The 19,084-nt window shown below is 46.1% G+C and overlaps 8 protein-coding genes across 8 annotated transcripts; 3 read left to right on the forward strand and 5 right to left on the reverse strand.

Moving 5' to 3' along the window:
- Window positions 1-766: 766 nt before the first annotated feature.
- On the reverse strand, window positions 767-2,454 carry BGW36DRAFT_287704 (cytochrome P450; the record flags this gene model as incomplete). The annotated part of the gene is made up of 2 exons (XM_046210528.1): window positions 767-1,880; window positions 1,940-2,454. The coding sequence occupies 2 exons, from the start codon at window positions 2,452-2,454 to the stop codon at window positions 767-769; spliced, it is 1,629 nt and encodes a 542-aa protein (XP_046077149.1).
- Window positions 2,455-3,675: 1,221 nt separating this feature from the next.
- Window positions 3,676-4,208, forward strand: BGW36DRAFT_355510 (uncharacterized protein; the record flags this gene model as incomplete). Its single annotated transcript, XM_046213654.1, has 4 exons — window positions 3,676-3,678; window positions 3,768-3,844; window positions 3,891-4,004; window positions 4,061-4,208. 4 exons carry the CDS (start codon window positions 3,676-3,678, stop codon window positions 4,206-4,208), a joined length of 342 nt encoding a protein of 113 aa, XP_046077150.1.
- A 2,282-nt stretch (window positions 4,209-6,490) lies between these two features.
- BGW36DRAFT_458256 (uncharacterized protein) lies at window positions 6,491-6,979 on the forward strand. Its single transcript, XM_046222004.1, has 2 exons — window positions 6,491-6,875; window positions 6,937-6,979. The coding sequence occupies exons 1-2, from the start codon at window positions 6,543-6,545 to the stop codon at window positions 6,949-6,951; spliced, it is 348 nt and encodes a 115-aa protein (XP_046077151.1). The 5' UTR covers window positions 6,491-6,542; the 3' UTR covers window positions 6,952-6,979.
- Window positions 6,980-7,851: 872 nt separating this feature from the next.
- On the reverse strand, window positions 7,852-9,171 carry BGW36DRAFT_404360 (putative exo-polygalacturonase; the record flags this gene model as incomplete). The annotated part of the gene is made up of 1 exon (XM_046218932.1): window positions 7,852-9,171. One exon carries the CDS (start codon window positions 9,169-9,171, stop codon window positions 7,852-7,854), a length of 1,320 nt encoding a protein of 439 aa, XP_046077152.1.
- Window positions 9,172-9,708: 537 nt separating this feature from the next.
- Window positions 9,709-12,542, reverse strand: BGW36DRAFT_97212 (uncharacterized protein). Its single transcript, XM_046222733.1, has 6 exons — window positions 12,259-12,542; window positions 12,088-12,192; window positions 11,900-12,010; window positions 10,429-11,299; window positions 10,308-10,375; window positions 9,709-10,260 (listed from the first exon to the last, which is right to left on the reverse strand). Exons 1-6 carry the CDS (start codon window positions 12,262-12,264, stop codon window positions 9,880-9,882), a joined length of 1,542 nt encoding a protein of 513 aa, XP_046077153.1. The 5' UTR covers window positions 12,265-12,542; the 3' UTR covers window positions 9,709-9,879.
- Window positions 12,543-12,713: 171 nt separating this feature from the next.
- BGW36DRAFT_394274 (putative signal recognition particle protein) lies at window positions 12,714-14,838 on the reverse strand (the record flags this gene model as incomplete). The annotated part of the gene is made up of 4 exons (XM_046217897.1): window positions 12,714-13,926; window positions 13,979-14,123; window positions 14,183-14,456; window positions 14,515-14,838. The coding sequence occupies 4 exons, from the start codon at window positions 14,836-14,838 to the stop codon at window positions 12,714-12,716; spliced, it is 1,956 nt and encodes a 651-aa protein (XP_046077154.1).
- A 1,164-nt stretch (window positions 14,839-16,002) lies between these two features.
- BGW36DRAFT_355514 (dienelactone hydrolase) lies at window positions 16,003-16,998 on the forward strand (the record flags this gene model as incomplete). Its single annotated transcript, XM_046213655.1, has 5 exons — window positions 16,003-16,084; window positions 16,142-16,473; window positions 16,541-16,602; window positions 16,671-16,889; window positions 16,959-16,998. The coding sequence occupies 5 exons, from the start codon at window positions 16,003-16,005 to the stop codon at window positions 16,996-16,998; spliced, it is 735 nt and encodes a 244-aa protein (XP_046077155.1).
- BGW36DRAFT_444777 (uncharacterized protein) lies at window positions 16,931-18,543 on the reverse strand (the record flags this gene model as incomplete). Its single annotated transcript, XM_046221652.1, has 8 exons — window positions 16,931-17,340; window positions 17,397-17,489; window positions 17,531-17,582; window positions 17,619-17,691; window positions 17,728-17,842; window positions 17,905-18,011; window positions 18,165-18,232; window positions 18,352-18,543. The coding sequence occupies 8 exons, from the start codon at window positions 18,541-18,543 to the stop codon at window positions 17,225-17,227; spliced, it is 816 nt and encodes a 271-aa protein (XP_046077156.1). The 3' UTR covers window positions 16,931-17,224.
- Between the last annotated feature and the right edge of the window lie 541 nt (window positions 18,544-19,084).

Below are 19,084 nucleotides of genomic sequence, written 5' to 3' on the forward strand. Positions count from 1 at the left end.
CTTGTATTCTCTTCGATAAAACCATCAGATGTTTTGCAATCAGGAACGGGAAAGCATATTCTGCCTTTATTAATCTGTAGAAAGGCGAAGATTCCTTACAAGATACGTGATACGCAGAGACTAGATGCCTGATATTTCGACATAGTATTAATCTATCCGGTATGTCGATATTTAATTTCCATAAAGTTATCAATATTACTCAGACAACTCATTTCATATACCTTTTTTAGCAGCGTTCGCCAACATCGATCTCATAGCTGCTGTTTCTGTTTTCATCCGTTAAGAGATATCTAAAGTAGAGAAGCAATGAACCCATTTAAAATTTAAACTTTTAATGAAATATGTCATAAACAATACAAACCGATTTTAGTGAAAAACTGAAAATTACTGAGACCAAGTAGGGAAGTAGGGCGTCTTGGCTGTGGGACAAAATAATCAAGAGAGTATTCGATGTGAGGAGGTTTTGCATCTCTCTGTACGCTTGATCAATAGCTACATCAACTTATATAAGGCTATTGATTAGATAATTAAGTTTATAATATACAATATTTGTTTGTTAAGATTAAGGTGCTGAGAGGCCTCAGAGCATTGCAATGCCACTTTAAATCACGCGAATTGTCAGATTTGAGCCTTATTATAGATAGACCTAGTCTTCTATGGGCATTAAATTAAATAAATGTCACTAAATTTGCATAAGTGGTGTTGTGACAAAGAAGGTTTTGAAAATAGACGAACTAAATTGGGCGGGCGGACCATTTATGGCATTTCACCATCCAGACTCTTTCAGAATTCTAGTGCATTCATTAGTAAAGTCCTCCGTGAGAAGTCCGGCGTCGCCTCCTTTCAAAGGGTTCTCTACCCCAACGGATCTTATGAGATCTATATGCTTGGCACTCCGGGGCTTGATGTCGTAGGGAAATTCGAGTGGGCGGGAAATCAAGCCAGGTGTTGGCTTCACCTCCGGTTCAATCTCCTTGCCCTGCTCGTCGACGGCCTTGGTGATGTTGAAAGATGCTAACAGACGGGAGACGGTTAGGAAAAGGCTTTCATCAGCCAAATGCCGCCCGGGGCAAATTCTACGGCCATATCCAAAAGCCTCGTTTGCTGGGTTGGGCTCATTGCGCGGCTCCAAGTACCTATCAGGATCAAAAGTGTATGGATCTGAATAGGTCGATGGATCATGCAAGAACCACCAGACTGCAGGAAGCAAATTGGCTCCCTTTGGAATTCGAAACCCGGCACAGATTATTTCTTCGTCAGCCACGTGAGCTACCCCGGTTGGAGTTACGGGGAGCCACCGGAGTGTTTCCTTCACCAAGGCATTGACATAAGTCAAATTTTCCCGATCTTCAAACCGAGGCAGTCTATTCATACCGACCACGGCGTCAATTTCCTGCTGTGCCTTCCGTTGGACTTCTGGGAATAACATCATAGCTAGAACAAGACTACAAATGGCTGACACAGTGGTGTCGGCACCTCCTGCGTACATGATTGCGGCTGTTGTCTTGATGGCATTTTCGTGGTCTTCATTCATGGTGCTATTCTCATCGAGGGCATTGTTACCTGGTTCGAGGTTTGAAGCAACATATGATGGCCGATTGATTCCCTTGGCCATTTGCTGTCGAACAAACGCATATGGGATATCGATTACCATGCGATTAATCTTCTTCCATTTTCGGGCAGTAGATTTGAATGACATACCCGGTAACCTTTCTGGAAGATATTTGAGAATGGGAAGAAAGTCGACGGGCCACCGTAGAGGAATGAACGCAAGCGAGACATTATGCATCATGCGCTCAATTAAGAGAACCAAAGGATCGGGTGCTCGCGGTTCAATGGAGTAACCGTATACTATCTGTAGGATGATCGCGCTCGCCTCACTATAGCCAACTATTTAGTAAAGAATACATTCCGCCACTACATTGTGGGGTGGACTGACGTCTTAATATGTTGTATTAAGCTGTCGGGATCATCCAGAACTCGGAGGAGAAACTGGCGTGACTCCACGTCTTGAACGCCTCGAAATCGCGCGACACCCGACTTTGTACCCAAGTGCTGGTGTATCAACTTACGATGTTGACGGAAGGTAGCATTATATTGCATGAAGGATACTAACTCGTCAAACTTGCATAAGGCACCCGCAAAGTGAAATATTGGCCGCCCCGAGGTTTTTGTCGATGTCTTCTCTAAAAGATCATGTGCTATCTTATTGTCATGGATTATGATGAGTCGTGTGCCAAGCACAGTGACAGAGCTGATGGGACCGTATTTATCTTTGAAACGGAGCCAGTGCTGGTATTCCGGAACCCCCTTTGGAGGGAGGTCCGCAATATTACCAATAATGGGAAGTGGTTTCGGTCCAGGCGGGAGGCTAGGAGCATTCTTCTTACTAAAGTAATAGTAGTAGAGGGGAATCAATAAAAGAGTAGCGATGATTTGTAGTATTGTGTTCATGTTTTGAAGTTAGGCAAAGTCCTGAGTCTCAAATTCTCTTTTTAGGAACAGTTGTTAAGGAACTATCAATCAAGATTTCCGATATTTGCAAGATACAAGATATTTAAATCACTAGAGATATTGCTCTCCCTGACAGGGGAACAGCCCCTCTCGCAAGTCCCTATCACAACTGTGGGGTAATCATCAAACTATTGGTGCCAATGTCCTCCCTCGACTTTGACAACCTTATCAGTAGCAGTCGATTTGCGGATCAACATTTTCCCTGGCAAATCTTAGCTCCTAATACCAATGTGCATAAACGAACTCGGATTATCACATGGAAATGTACGTGGTTCGTCACGCTATTTGATAATAATTATTCGATCTTAATCTGACAGGCACTACCGTTTCCTCTTGGTAACACAACCACCATTTAACTTTGAGTTTATTTTTCTGTAGCTCGTCGTTTGTCGTCCTATTTTCCGCGTCCTGTATGTAAAACGTAAAAGGTACGAGGACTCTATAGCCGTATTTCACTATTATCAGGCATTCACACAATGACCTTTTCTCAACCCAGCGGGCAAATGAAATGATTGAATTGATTGCCACCGACGCCATAGGTGAGGGCCAGCTTGACCGATGCATCCTTTTTCTGCCAGTAATTTCGAACCTACCTACCTTACTACCCACCCACAGTGAGACAATGCTGCTAGCACCCTTAACGGTATTGGACAGAACGACCCTTACGCCTGACGGACGGCAACGGAAATGTCAATCTCGGCCCAGGACCCCGCATTAGCGCCGGGAACAGCCGTGCTTCCTAGCGCTGAGGAGCCCCGCACCACTCAGATATTGTCGACTACCCCTCGATCAATGAAAGTACTCATACCTAGTAATTTGTGTTCAGCTTAGTAGGTGTTGTGGTATCGAGGAATTATTGCATTTTTAAAGAAATGATTCTGATTTCATATAATCCTTCTTGAATTGATGGGCTATAAAATAATCATATTTAAAAATCTATTTTGCAAGGATAGAAGTCGGTAGACTGTGTTTCTGATCAACATCATTCTCAGCTGAAACTAGGCCGAAAACCTCACGCAGGTCAGCTGAACTTGAACAGCACATATATAAAATCTGATAACTTCATCCAAGTTTGAACAAGCTTTTCATCATTCTCTAATCTTTTATATCTCTATTTTCCATTGCCTATTGAATTCATTGGTTTATCATAACTTACTCCAAATGGTAAGTTCCACTGAGAAGCACAATATTACATCCTAATGCTAACATACAATAGTCTAAATTTGTAGGTCCTTCCCACCATAATAGAATAGAATTTAATCTCTCTTGATTTGTTTATTCTGATCCGTCCCGACGCTGCTGGTCCTGAATTTGGACATTCTGGCGATGAGTAAGTATTGTCAAGATTATACCCAGATATACTCACACTTCAATAGCAGGAGCCTCCTGTTTGATGTGATCAAAGCAGCAATGGAAAACCTCGGTGGCTCTTTCACTAAAGGTCAGATTGAGGCTGCTTCACGAGTAACTACATCATTTGTTATGGCTATGTATGTTTATCAGTATCAAAATCATTTCGAGACTGAGGCTGAGTAATTTGATGTAGAGTTGAAACTTCCCCTGTGAATGGTGAGGAACTTAAAGAAGCTATTGTGTCAATCTGGCCTACATTCAAACTAGTAACGGGTATCCTATTCCTGAACTCAGGCATATTGAGGTCCACCCCCAGAATAAGGAAGCGGATGCCTAGTTAGGATTGAAGTTATAAGTGTTTACTGTGAGGCCTGCTTTGTTTAAGAAAAGCAGTTGATGGGGGTGTCAAGACAGAAGAATTTCTTATATGGGATAGTAAAGTGCAATGGAGCTGGATGTTTCTTCGAAATAAACATTGGTAGGAACAGATGCGGACTTCAATCTCATCCGGCCTCAACAGCGGTTCACAACCTATCAAAGACACGGTATATGGCCACCTATTGAATAGAAATGTAGTTCTAGCCAATCCTACCACGGCTCGTGATATCCCTCGACAGTTAGCAGTCTACGATCTTGAGAAAGAGTCAGGGAGTGATTCAGATATAAGCTATGCCATCAATTCGGTTACATTTCGTTGTGAGTGATTTCCAGATAGGGATTTCTATAGGAGATAGACCTAACTATTATCACCTAGTTAAGTGTACTTTAGTCTGAAATAATGAGGAAAACAGTCCAATATAGCAATAAATGTAAACCAGTAATTCTTCAAGTCTCTTTCGTGCGCTTATTTGTGAGGATTTGTTCAATCAAGTAAGGATTCGATATATCAATATGAGTTCATTTATCTACATGTAGATAGCAAGACGCAAGAATTGCTAGGACAGGAAGAGAAGGGAAAACTACAGAACAGTATATATCAAATTATCAACAGTGTAAATATATTGGCGAGGCCACGTGCTCCACGCTCCAAAATATCAATGTAACTAGGCCGTCTCATTATTAGACTGTTATCAACATTAGAAAGGTGAAAGATTCAAACCCTACTTTTCTGCCTGAAACTGTTAGATAACATCGTTAACATGGCCTTTTATAGTAGTGGGACCAATACGGAAACCTGTAGCAGAAGTATAATATCTAGCCGAGCCATAGACGGTAGAAATGTCTGATAATAGGTTGAGAATACCTTACACAGCGTGTGGCAAACTCCCCAATAGAAAGGCAGTGCAGACTCCCCACTTCCCAATATCGATCATGTTTTCCTACTCGAGCAAACATCACTGAAACTAAGCCAAATGTAGTCTACTTCTCAAAATTGGCTCATATCACAAATTATGCCCCATCTTTGGCTCTCTTTGAGCTAAAACCCATAGATAAAGGCCTCTATTAGGCCTTCTAACAATGGAATTTTGGCTAAGGTGTAAAGTTCATATACTTGCTTATCAACACAATATCTGTTGAATGCTCCGTTCCGACGTTGACACTCATCATCCATAGTCGCTCGTAGGAAATTTTCATATCTGACAACGCTTTCATCCTTATGTTTTGAATTTTACCTGAAACAGCAAGATTGATTAGTCCGCATTACCTTATCCGACGTAGGAATTCATTTCTTATCCAAAATATGACTTGACAACGGAACTTTATATGCGTTTTCCGTTGAGATATGCCCCTTTGTTGTTTTTTGAGAGATGGCCGTGCAGTCTTTGAATACGTCTTCAGAGCCAAACTCTGAGGACATCCAGATTAAAGCGATAAGTTCCTTGTTCAAAGCTTTTAGACCCCCCCATCGCCTTAATCCATATATCCATTTGATTTTTCATGTTTTATTTGCAATTGTCCTTCTCCGCTACGTAGATGATTTGCAAAAAGGTGGGAAAATCTACCTTCACTAGATAGAATGTCTTCAGCAGCCCCTATAAGGACATTTCTGACGATTTCGTTGGCATGTGAGTCTGTCAAGTCCTCATCGGACACAGTTTAATCAAGTGGAGATGCGTATATGTTTATCAACAATTCGGAATTATAGATTTGCGATTGATTGTGACACGTCACAACTTCCTCAACCTCGGTCTGGTTCCCCGGCATCTCTCTGTCTTGACCAGTATCACCTTGTAATAACATCTCGAAGTTTTGCCTATCGGTTTCGTGTTCGTCATCGATTCCGACCGTGGAAAATGACAACATAGGGCCCGAATTCGGAAAATGTGGGACACAAAACATTAAAATCTCTAAAACTAAAACGAGAAAGCTGGAATAGTATATCCTAGGAAATCTGATTTCGGGTCTGTGACCGGATTAGGATAGAGGGGGGGTGTTCGCATCAATTCCCTTAATTACATAATGAATACTTTAAGCTTCTCACCTAACTACTATTTGCCATGGCAGAAGCTGATTCGAGCTGTTTCTAACGTGTCTTATCGCAATGTCACATTATGCAGTGTCAGCTATTCTCCGACTGACCAACTGCAGATCACTTAATTTCGCTTACCCGTGCATTTACGCGGAGGGGGTAGGATAAATATTCAACACTGGGCCAGGAAAGACTTAATTCTTGGAGCCAAGTAATAAATTCAACAAACAATATATCATTTATTTCTTGTTTTAAACCATCCAACATGCATCTTTTCACCGCCATTGCCGCCCTCATCCTCGGTACCAACGCCTTCGCTTATAAGATCACCCTATACAGCGACCTTGACTGCGGAAACAAGCTCCAAGATATTAGTTTGGATGTCCCCAACGACGAAACTTGTGTACCTTTCAATGTGAATATATCTGCACCCATTCTCTCGATTAGCAATTATGCAGAATACCCAATCATCCCCATTGCTTACGGGGACCCTGACTGCAAGGGTCATAGCTTGATCGCAGACAGTGATGGCATCGGTTCCTGTATTAAGGGATGGGACAAGTGGGAAAACAAGACGGTGGCACTTGTGGCTACAAACGTGAGATTTCTCTGTCTACATATATAGGTTTACGGTTTAATGTGTTGCTAACTTGGAACAGCTTGGAACGTGGTAGTTTGTATCTTGAAGTATATAGATTGAATGGCAATAGCACCAGTTGCTCTTGAGGATTAGTTATATGAGCTGCGAAACAACTTGTACATACATAGTGGCCCAACTTAGCTAGTAGACAGTAGTTAGTACGGTGGACTATAGGGAGGTAGCAACAAGTTTATATTAGATTATAACATTATAATATTAAAATATATATAAGATACCACTTTTTAAGAGAAAGCTCTTAAGGACGCTTACTGTTTCAGAGTAAATGTAATATACATAATTATAAGGTTCTATATATTAAGAGAGGTCCATAACCCTTTAGCGCATATATAGTATTTTTAAAAGGCCTTACAGAAGGCCTACCAAGGCTCTAATTAGTAAAGATACCTATATATTCCACACCTGTGGCTATGTATAATATAGGTCAGCATTTAGTCTGTATCTATCTGAACCTTATGTTCAGCTAGTAACTCCAACGCTTGTCTGTTTTTCAAACAACCATCTCACATTAATAGATAATAAAATAAGAATATAATAATATTAAGATTTTAGAGGCTTTAAAGTTAATTAACCAGTTAATTAAGTTTACTTGCTTATCTAATTTAGAGTGGTGAAGGTTCAGGTAGGTAGTAAAGGGACTGAGGCTGAAAAAGCTGTCATCTCCCTATAGTCCATTGTAAGTCAGTAAATTTTCGGATTCGTATTAGCGGGCGATTAGTCTAATGGTGTGTTTTCTTGGACCCTTTGACAGGTCTGGACTATCTTCATACGGAATGTAGGGTTGCCAAACAAGATTTTAATTAATCTTGAAAAAAGGGATAATTATATCAAAATGAATACGCTGTTGACGAACCTGCCAGAAGAACACTCCAAATTCCTAGGTTTAGACTCTACCACCCATATTAAAGGAACACCATCACTGCACATTATGCGTCACCCCCTGCGAGAAATTATCCGGCGCGACACGATTACACGGGATGCCGGAGCTATTCTGGCCAACAATATTCCCACACTGATACACCTCATCCTGCAAGGTAGTATTCCACATGGGCAAACCCAGCGTATGATTGACCGACTCAAAACTGACATTGTCAAACGTCACGCCCGGACACGGCACCGCACTCGAGCAATACAAGCTCGCCGCGATATTGTACCGCGACGTGCCCGTCACATTCACCCACGCCACATCCTCAATCTGCAGCTTCGACGTGTTGCAGTACTTCCCGTCGGCCTCGGAGTAGATACACTGCGAGATCTGGATCGGGAGAGCGACGTTCTCCATGTGGATGTTGCTGAATGTCACGTTCTTAACGAGTCCGCCGCCGCCGCCGCCAACATCGCCATTGGAGTCATCGGTTACGGGTACTCCCTGCCAGGTCTTGATGTATGCACCCTCGCCGCTGTTCACGCAGTGGATGTTGTCGAAGGTCACGTTCTGCACGTAGTCTGGCCAGTCGGGGTATTGCCCGATCGATCCAATCGTCATGCCAGCTGACCCATAGCAGGTTACGTTGCGGACGAGCAGGTTGGTGGTATTCCCCTTTGCAGCAATACAGTCGTCGCCGTTGGTGATAGTTGCGTTTTCAACGAGTAATGTATCGCTGCGCCAGGAATCGTATCCATCCGTGTTCGTCGTATCCCACTGATCATCGCTAGTAGCATTGACGAAGAAATTCGTCAACGAGACGTTCTTACTCTCCCAGACAAACGTCGCCCAGAACTGCGGCTGGATGATCGTTAATCCATCAGCTAGCAAATTCGTCGAGTTGAAAAATGTAATGCTAATCGGCCGGCCGGGCTGGTTCGCCTGGTTTTTGTTTTCAGTATACCATGTTTGCCCGTTGCCATTGATCCACCCGCCTTCACCGCGCAGAGTCACGTTCGTGCCGCCAAAGAGCCAGGCGGTGGATTGGTTCTGGTAGATGACGGAGAAGACGTGGGAGCGCCAGTAAGGGATGTTTGTAGAGAAGCGGAGCTCGCCGCGCAGAGAGACGTCGCAGTTGACGAGATTCGTGGTGTTGAGAACCGAGTTAATGTGGAATGTGTGGTTGGTGAACACCACAGTCCCGTTTGTGCCGCAGAGGTCGAAGGCTTGGTGGATTGAGGGAGCGTCGTCAACGGCCTGGCCGTTGTAGGTGAGTGCTTCCGGGTAAATCTCACAGGTTGTGCCGTCATTGACGACATAGCTATACACCCGTGATGCGAGAAGGAGGGATAAGAAAGCCGGAATCCGCATGTTGGGTCAATTATGATTATAATTACTGCTCATTCAGCTATCCATCTTATTTCTCTTTGAGAAAGAGGGCTACAGTTTTATTTATACCTCATTCCCTATATACTATCAGGACACACATATACGATCATTCAAAAAAGCTATGACGATGTCGCAACGAGCCGACCCCAGTACTTCAAAGCGCAGGAAATGCATTATTTCCCCGCAGCATTTTCAAGATCGACACGGTGCTAACTCAAAATGCGGGGCTATTGTTGCATCGGTAATTGAAATACTGGGTTTTCGGCTGCTGTTATTTGGGGCTAGTGATGAATTGGGTCTGGGAGCGCTATTTAGATCCTTTTTCGTCAATGATGGTGATTTTGATTAGATGGGATGGGGTTTATTTGAGGGTTGATAGACCAGCGTGTTTTGGACGTTCAATTGCCGACGGGGAGGTGACGTTGCATTGGAGGTAAGCTAACCAATTTCCAGCGGACAAACTGAATATGAGGACTTGGACGTGCTAGTGACATGTCTTGTATGTTGTGGTACAGTAAACGAGTCATCTTTGAGTGAAAGCGCTTGTACAAAGTAAATTATTTCCTAGAGCAGTCTTTATACCTTATCTGAATCAACCCATTCTTCTCCACCATTTTAAGGACTGTTTCCTCTCCCAGCACTATTTATTGTGTCTCAGCTTGCAACCTTGCTCAGCAACGCTTCACCTAATCAATACCGACGTGGTGGGGGAGGAGCTTGTCCGTGGCCCTGTTGAGGAGGATAGTTGCCTTGTGGCTGTTGACCATACTGAGCCTGTCCTGGAGGTGCCTGGCCATAGCCGCCATACTGAGGAGGGGGGGCTTGTTGACCATATCCTTGTGGCTGTTGACCATATCCTTGTGGCTGTTGACCGTAACCGGACTGAGGAGGCTGTCCGTAGTTTTGCTGTCCGTAGCCCTGAGGAGCTGGAGGATAACCACCCTGGTTATAGGGAGGCTGGCTGTAGCCGCCATATTGACCAGATGGAGGAGGAGGTTGTCCAGCTCCGGCTGCCTTTTCATCTTTTGTATCGTAGGAGGGGTCGATAGCACCAAGCATGACTTTGGCAATCTGTAGGCTATTTAGCATTGAAGAGGAACATAACTTGGTAATCTTACCCAAAGCTCTCGAGTCAGATTAACTGGTGGAACTGCTCGAGACATCTCATCCTGCTCCACCTCGAAGCCTAAATCATATTGATCAGCGAAAGAGTATAAGAAATCCGATTAAAATACTCACTCGAGGTACAATCAATCAACTGACCAATGCTAGGATCCTCGTCTAGTTTAGACAAGAACTGACGAGCATGCAAATCAGTTCCAACTTGTGCGAATTGGAAACTGACACCACCACGGTAGCGGCCGCTGCGGGACAACTCATCAACGGCTGAGCGGATTGCCTCCGTGACGGCATTGTGTGGTTCACCAGCAGGCTGACCATCTGTAATTGTGATAACAAGAACCGGCTTATCAAGACGGCCAGCTCTTGCCGGGCCAATCACCATTGGATCCAGCACTTTCTGTTTCAGACTCGTTCCCATTGGTGTCAGACCGGAGAACCGCACACGTGACACCAAAGCTTCAACATCCTCTTTACTACGGATATTGTCGCCTTTCTCATCCGAGTTCATGAACCGAACGCTAACACCGTCCTGGTCGAATTTGGAAGCGGCAGCAGCAATGAGACCCAAGATTTGTCTCAGTTGGGTCAACCGGGTTCCGTCCTCTTCGAACTGAATGGAGCCACTATCGTCGACATAGATGATGGTGTCAAACAAAGACAGCTTCAGAACGTCAAAGGCCACCTCCTGGGGAACATTCCACTCCTTTATGAGCTGTTGAAGCTTATCCGGCGCGGTCTCAAGATTCTGGACGACTTGGTCAAGTTTCTGGGGAGGGTAAAACGACTGGATCTGGTTATCCTGGATAGAACCGCTTAAGAGCTGCTTATACGTCGAAAGCTCCTGCGGCGTTGCCCGACGGCCTCGACCCGGGGGTGCACCGCCGTATGCTCCGCCATAAGGGGCTGGTCCTCCTGGCCCTCCTGGTGGTGGCGGTCCATAGTTTCCTTGTGGAGGGCCTTGAGGGGGGTACTGATTGTAGCCTGGTCCCTAGATTGCACAAATATTAGTATCACTTCTGAACGCAGAATCGACAAGAAATATATGCAATATGGCAATATGCGAATGACTATAATGAAAAAGACGCGACGAACGAGGGCATTGGGGTAGCCTTGTTGTGGAGGGGGCTGGCCGTAGGGCTGCTGCGGGGCACCATATTGTTGCGGCGGCGGGGGAGGCGCCCTTGCGTAGGACTGCTGCTGTTGGTTATAGGGCGGCTGCTGATATCCTTGGCCCGGCAGAGGCTGCGGCGAACCGTGATACTGGGAGCCATGCGCGCTGCCTGGTGGTTGAGGAGACGCGCCGCTGTATGGGGGGTATGGTGGTTGTGGCGATGACGTCGAATACGGAGGCTGCTGGCCTGGGTATTGCGCCTGTCCGTAGGGGCGCGACATGATGGCGGCAGAAGAGAAGCACGGGAGAGAATAATACGCAAGAGATAGAAATAACAACAGTCAAGAATAAAAAGAAGGGGACGCGAAGTGGGGGAAGAGAATGATAACACGAGACCGAACAAGAAAAGCAGAGTGGAAGCAGGTTGGGCTTGCTGCCTCGTGCGTAATCGACACTACGAAAAAGTGTTGGACCTACCGGGGCGCTTGCTTGACCAGACGGTGGGTATGCCTGAGGCTGCTGCTGCTGCTGCTGCTGCTGCCCTGGTGCCTGTGGCGGCGACGGGCGGTACGCCTGGTACTGCTGCTGCTACTAGCTGTTCAGCGCTTTGTTTACAGCTTCTGTTTATTCGAAACAAGCAAACAAACAAACTACACTCGACTTACAGGCTGAGCGGGCGGAGGACCCCCCGTGTACCCAGAGGGAGGCGCGCCCGAATAGACACCTTGACCTCCTCCTGCGGGCTGGCTGCCGGCGATTTTCGATGCGAACTGACACACGCAAGATCAGCTTTCTGGAGCAGGGATTTGCTTGCATACAGACAGGCGAGGTCTTACCCCCATGATGTAATCGACTTGCGCTGGGAAGACAATGCGATGCAATGCTCTCGAGTGGGAGTATACAGGAGAGACGGTAGTGACTTGGTTAACGGACCGCAGCACTGCTAATAGACCATTGCAGTAATAAGCGCCGCAGCTGAACAGACTTGGGACGACGACATGACATGGCCGGCCGTGAATACGGTCATCTGTGGCTGGTGGGGGAGGAGGGGCAGTCCCCGCCGAGTGCTCAGCCACGCCCGCTATGTCCTTATAATTACATCTAGTAACACCGTTTATCAAGGTGACAGTGAGGTAGTTAGAACAATTGCAAGCTTATAGTTTGTTTATAGGCCAGGCCCACGGTTCAGTCTACGGCAAACCACAAAACTGGAGAGATTGGAAGCGCTACCATGGTTCAGGTGCATGTTTTCATTTATACGTCGTAGTCACCACAAGGTCTATCGTCAAGTCTACCGCTTGCCTTTCTTCTTCTTCTTTGAGGCATTACCACCTCCTGCTGTCTTTTGCTGCTGTCCGACAGATGCAGCAGCACTATCCTCACTCTTCTCGTTGACCACAAACCCCTGCGTTCTCTCGGCTGCTCGTTGCTTGCCCTTCTTGCCTTTGGGTCTGTATGTAGATCGATCCCGCAAGGGCAGCCACCGTTCTGCGTCAGCCGTCTTACTGGGGTCGTAGTCTTTGGGCAGGCGGGATTTCCGAATTCGCTTCTTAGCTCGAGCATTTTGGTCCTTTGCGGCTCGTTTCCGGGCACCAGCTAACACGGCCGCATTGTGTGCAAGACTGGCTTGTGACTGAGGAACACCAGCATTCTCGAGAGCGGTCACGTCAACATCAGGCACCAGGTCCGAAACCTTCGGTAAGATGTCCAATTCCTTCTTCACTTTTGCCAAGTCCATGGTTGCGTAAGATGCCACATAACCAGCTATCGCGAATTTATCTCCGGGGTTTTTGGTATGGATCGTGGTGAAGAGGTCTTGCGAAATAGCCAAATCTGTCGGGTTGGACGAATGAAGTAGCGAAGATGCGGCAGCGCGGAGAAGGGATGTAGGTTGTTTCGATTGTTGACGCCAGTATGATGCTGCCTTTGCAAGTTCTGCCTTCACATGTGCTTTCCTTCCTTCCTGTCGGTATAGGGATATCAACACACTGATCAATCCTGGGTTGAATCGTACTTCCTGATCTGCCTCTGAGATTGATTCTTCGAGTAGACGCACTGCACTTTCCAGAACGTTTATAGCTGATGTAGTGTTTCCTTCCCCAACATAAAGTTGGACGATAATCAAGACCAAGCCAATATCCTTCGGACGACGAGCTAGCAAGGTACGAAGTTCTTGAATAGCTTGTTGGGTAGTCTTGCCCTGCACTTGGGCTGCAGCATTGTATATTGACAAAATACTGTCATCGGGATCGACGGAGGGGTACGGACGCTGTGCCAGCGCTTTTGTAGTTGACCGAATGACTCCGTCGGACTTTTGCACATCGAGATCAAGAGCGTGGGAGTTTGCTTCAATGGCACTCGACTGGAACTTGAAGAGTTTGTCACTGTCGCGGGGTTCTGGGGCATCATGGAAGAGTTTGTATAATTTGTAAGGGTTGGTGTTTTGTTTCTGTGATAATAGAATATTGTTTTGGGCGATCTTTTTCGTCGAGAGCTCCGTGTTTCTGTATTGCGTCAGTATAAACATAGAAACCTGTTGATCTTTAGGGCACTCACTCGCTAACAGAAATTTCCTGGGCAAGTTCCTCCGCGTTTTTGAGATTTCCTTGCCTGAGCTGCGTGTAAAGTTGCTGAATCGTGATAGGCAGTAATTCGCTAGCTTTTTCTTCCGGTGACAAATACTCGGAGGTTTTACATAACTCTTATAATCCAGTCAGCCTCCAGTCCCGTGTTTCTTCTTCTCTTCTTCTCCTTCCATACCTTTCGCTCGCTTTAACAAAATCTCGCCTTGTTTTAGATCACCCCGAGCAATACTGGCACATGCTGCATTGTATGCTGTTTCAAATGCCTCGAGATCGTCCCGTGTAGGCTTCCGAATTTGTGGCATATCCCCCTGCCTCTGCCATAGCCTTTGCGCATACACAGCCCATGTATTGATGCGTAAGTCGTTATATTCGTTGCCTAGCTCTGCTTCGTCGCCAGCCAAACTCTCATATACCCGTGCAGCAGTAGCAAAGTTCTCGGAACGGTAGTTCTAGACAAACACCAGTTAGAAAACCTCATCACATCTATGCTATCTCCAGGAACCATACTGCTTGGGCCTCAACATGCCTCGCCCCTCGCCCAGTTGCCTGGCTCTCCGCAACCTTGGCCGCCTCACTTAGCTGCCCGCACTTATACAGCGCATAGGCATACTCGACAGGCGCTTTGCCTTTGAGCGCATCTCCGCTCTCTTCCAACACCCGCAACGCATCTTCGTACCGGTCGAGTTTCAACAGCGCCACCACCTTGGCATGCTGAGCCTGGAGGTCTGTTTTGGATTTTTTCAGTGCCGCATTGCACGCCTTCAGAACATTCTCGTGTTCTTCGATAGAGGACTTTTGCAGCAGCTGGCTCAGCGATTGGACGGCGGCCATTTTGTGGTGTTGAGCAGCGGCTCGCTAAGCGGGACGAGGAATCCGATCGAGAGGGACTGAGGGACTGCGGGACTGCGAGAGCGGGGTAGCGTGTTTCAATGTGTTGAGTGCAGGTTATGCCATTCTCCAGCTGTCGGTATATTCACGTACTCCCTGCTTGGAATGGATTTTCGACAATGCTGCAATTAGCGTGGCGGTTGAGCTTTGGGCGAGGGACAGTTCGATGTTTGACGGAGAAGCGCCCGCTTGTGCGGAAACCACGTTTTTTTGGTACTAGTGGCTTCCCCTCCACATACATTATTACACTGTATACTCTAGAGCAAACTCCTTCGCGTAGGCTCGACTTCACACTTGACTCGCTGTTTTACGTAGTGTCTCGATTCGACTGTTTAGTGTCATATGGGTACTACAGTAAATATTACGTATTCGTGTTCTCAGTCGTGCCTTCACCGAACGCTCACTCGGAAAGGATCTACTCCAAGTCATTTCGTATTCTCTGGAAATTGTCGAGTTTGATATTCCACTCGTTTCCTTTCCAATATCATACCGGTTCCTGACTCTGCTTCAACCAATCGTCTACAGAGGAGCATAGTCGACCGCGAATATGCATCGTCTAAATAAGGGTATGGAAGATCACGTGTGATGCCACTCTTGTAAGTTCTGAGTGCTCCAGCCAGCGACAAAAACAACATCATTCAGTTTATAACAAGATAGACAATCGCGACTCTCGAGTAATGTTAATAATTAATAATATCTTGATAATATATGTTAAATGGTTTAAGATTAAGCCGGCAACTTCGGGCCGCGCACTGCACAATCTTTGTAGGACAAAAGATCAATGAGCCAATAAGACTGCTGTCCTACCCGCTGCCGGCCCGGTACAGGAGGAACCTCAGAATCGGCGAGACGATTAATAGCACAAGAAGACCCAATTGGTGCGGCCGGGGCCGGCATGGATTTGTTTTATAGATTAGGCTATTGTTGGAGGATATCAGATATACGTCGTCAATGGTGGGACAGCGCGGAACACAGCGGGGGTGCATTTTTAATTGTCGAGGAGGGACCTCTATAAATTCTCCGCTTGCCCTTCGGTCTCCTACACTTGCCTTCCCTAACAACTTGAATTTCTTGTCTATTGCTGTTTATATTGAACTTGGAACAATCATGTCGGCTGCTTGCTGCTCTCGCACCCCAATTGGAGCCAGTGAGGCCGTCCCCGTCCAGCAAATCGGCGGCTTGGATACTTGTGAGTATCTAATAATTTCCTTTCTACCACTTAATGTTCTTCTAATGAACAGTTCAGATGTTGCGGGCAACACCTCCTCCAAGCGTGGTGTTATCATCATCTATGACATCTTCGGCTTCTATTCGCAGACTCTCCAAGGTGCTGACCGTCTCGCTGAGCAGCTCGGTGCCGTAGCTCTTGTCCCCGACTTCTTGGAAGGTGTTTACGCCGAACACTCCTGGACTCCTCCAGACACTGAGGAGAAAAAGGCAGCTTTTTCAAGCTTCTTTGCCAACACCGCCGCTCCCCCGCTGAACATCCCCAAGGTCAATGCCGTCATTACAGAGGCCAAGTCTAAATTTCCTAGCGTTGAGAAGTGGGGTGTCGTGGGACTGTGCTGGGGTGGAAAGGTAAGCAATTTCCTTCTTTGGGTCTGATAGAGAGATAGATACTGACAATTTCGTTCTACGTTTGAAGCTTTCTGCTCTAGTCAGTACTCAAGGAACAGAGTTTGCTGTCTCCGGTCAGGTTCATCCAGGGTATGTCAACGGCAATTTTATGATGATGCCTGAGTAGCATATATCTAATCACTGTTCTTGAAAACCAGTCTGTTTGATGCCAAAGATGCCAAAGCTATCGTAATCCCTCACATTGTCCTCGCCTCTAAGGATGAAGACGCCTCTACAACAGCTGCCTACAAGGTTGCTCTTGAAGAACGTGCCGGCTTGGACTCGTACGTCGATACCTATTCCACCCAACACCACGGCTGGATGGGCGCACGTGCCGATCTCGACGATGCCGAGAACAAGAAGGAGTTTGAGCGAGGGTGAGTTTTAGACCATTTTTGGGTATTCGAATATCCTGAGCGGCCTTTTACTGACTATATGCGATATAGATACAAGGAGATTGGAGACTTCTTTGCTAAGCATCTGTGAGATGGCGGCGTTTTATGGGATGGATCTGTTTCATCTAAGGCGTTTCGTACATGTTGAATGCTCTACATATCATTATTCTGGCCCATGACGAGAGGTTTCAAATATTTTCTACAAGAATCATCTACATGCTTTATAGCGATGTATTTGGCTTCATATAGAAATGCACTTCTACGAAAATTATCAACTAGGTTCGTAAAGGCTAAGATTTTGTGCTTCTAATGAGCTTTTAACATAACTTTAAAGAATCGGCATGATTGTTAGCCCTAGTTTTCTCCAGTTCTTGCCCACCCAGCAGGATCCTAGCGCGAAACTCGCCCAGTAAACTATGAGCCGCCCTTGAATCTGCTTCAGTAATTAATACATTGACGAAACACTGAAATGCACAAGTATTAACATACGCTCATGTATTCCTCCATTAAATACCGCCGTGGCATCCTTACCAACATATGCCCGAACCAGAACTTCGCCTCTGGGGTGTGCTTTAATGAATTCTTAACATCGTAGATAAACCAAGCGATAGAAATCAGCTGACGACGGGTTTGAACGGCGTGCTGAAAATCAACCCAAGTCATGCATGGACGCTGCTAAGGTGACGTACCCCAGTCCAGTCGTGCCCGCACTTTATCGAGGCGTTTTTGCTGTTGTTGATACTCATCTTTATCAATTGTATTCTGTGAGAACCGCTGGAGGTCGCTTGCAAGCCCGAGATTCTTACATATTCAGATGAACCATTTGCTTGGATCATATTGGTACCATTTAATCCCATTGCGGTAATTGGAGGGAAATTTGTGGTGGAAATTATGATATCCTTCGCCAAATGTCACCAGCGCGGTGAGAAAATGGTCTCGAGGCGAATTTTGTCATCGTAGGGTTTATCGCCCAGCCAATAGGTCAGCGAGTTGACACAGAGTGTTGCTTGTTGAAAGAAAAATACGCGAAGTATGCCAGCATATATTAAGCCGCCTTTCCAGTCATTCCAGAACGTCTCTACCACCGCCACGGACAGATCAGCGCTGTAGTAATGGAGATGACTGGAAAGCTGTTATGCTGCCATACCACAACCCAGTTGGCGTCGAGATCTGTCACGTCCACTCGGCTTTTCTTCGACTTGCATTCCATAATCAACCATCCCATGAGCGTATCAGAATTCCTTCTAGATAGAATACGGGTCTCGGTCGGTATCTACATATCTATGATGTGCCCGGTGATCTCTCGACCAGGTTCGAATTGAGCCCTAGAAGCAAGCTACGTCGGGGAGAGAGAGGTAGATCTAAAGTAGGGCTCCAGCGTTATACGACCGATAGGACCACAGTCTATGGTAACCTATAAAAGATATGTAAATAAACAACTAACAGCCCATACCGCCGTGTTTCTCTGTACGGGGGTGTGGAGTGCAAACCAGACCCCCACCGCTGGCAAGACAGTCGTAGCTGAAATATTACGGATTTGAAGCATGGTTGTGAAAGAATGATCTTGAGATATGGAAGAGAAAATGGGAGGGTCGTAGCTGTCCTCTGTAACCTCTAATCTCTGTCGAATTGACATTATAATAGTATTACTTTAGCTGATTTGTAGCTGACTGATGTCGGTTACTTCGAACTAGTGTTCCTTGATGTACCACACAGCTGTACGTAATTGTATTGGAATAACATTTTGAAGCTGATGTGACGACTTTCCGCCAACTCGCGGCAGTGTGATTGGATATACTCTGGATTCCCATAAGCTCGATGATCTTGAAGCGAAAACCAATGGTATCAGAACAGCGTTTCATGGTAAGGGTCTGCTGTTTGTATAATGTTTACCCGGATAACGGAAGACCGCTAGCACGGACCTGTGACTAACAGACGATCAGTATTAAACTATCAAGAATATTGATGGCTACCATGGCATTATTGCAGTCTTAAATAAGGAGAGTAAAGCTTGTGCAGACAGACCCAGATCGACGCGCCATTTGCAACGCAGACTGTCAGCATTCCCTCGTGGAAAACGAGCCCACTCCAGATGCGGCTCCATCGGGCTCCACAAGGTCTAACTGCGACAGGCCAAGTAGGCAATGATTGCACGTTGGGTGTACGTAAAGTGGCAT

The sequence above is a fragment of the Talaromyces proteolyticus genome (assembly GCF_021365285.1).
Source record: "Talaromyces proteolyticus strain PMI_201 chromosome Unknown BGW36scaffold_2, whole genome shotgun sequence".
Lineage (NCBI taxonomy): Eukaryota > Fungi > Ascomycota > Eurotiomycetes > Eurotiales > Trichocomaceae > Talaromyces > Talaromyces proteolyticus.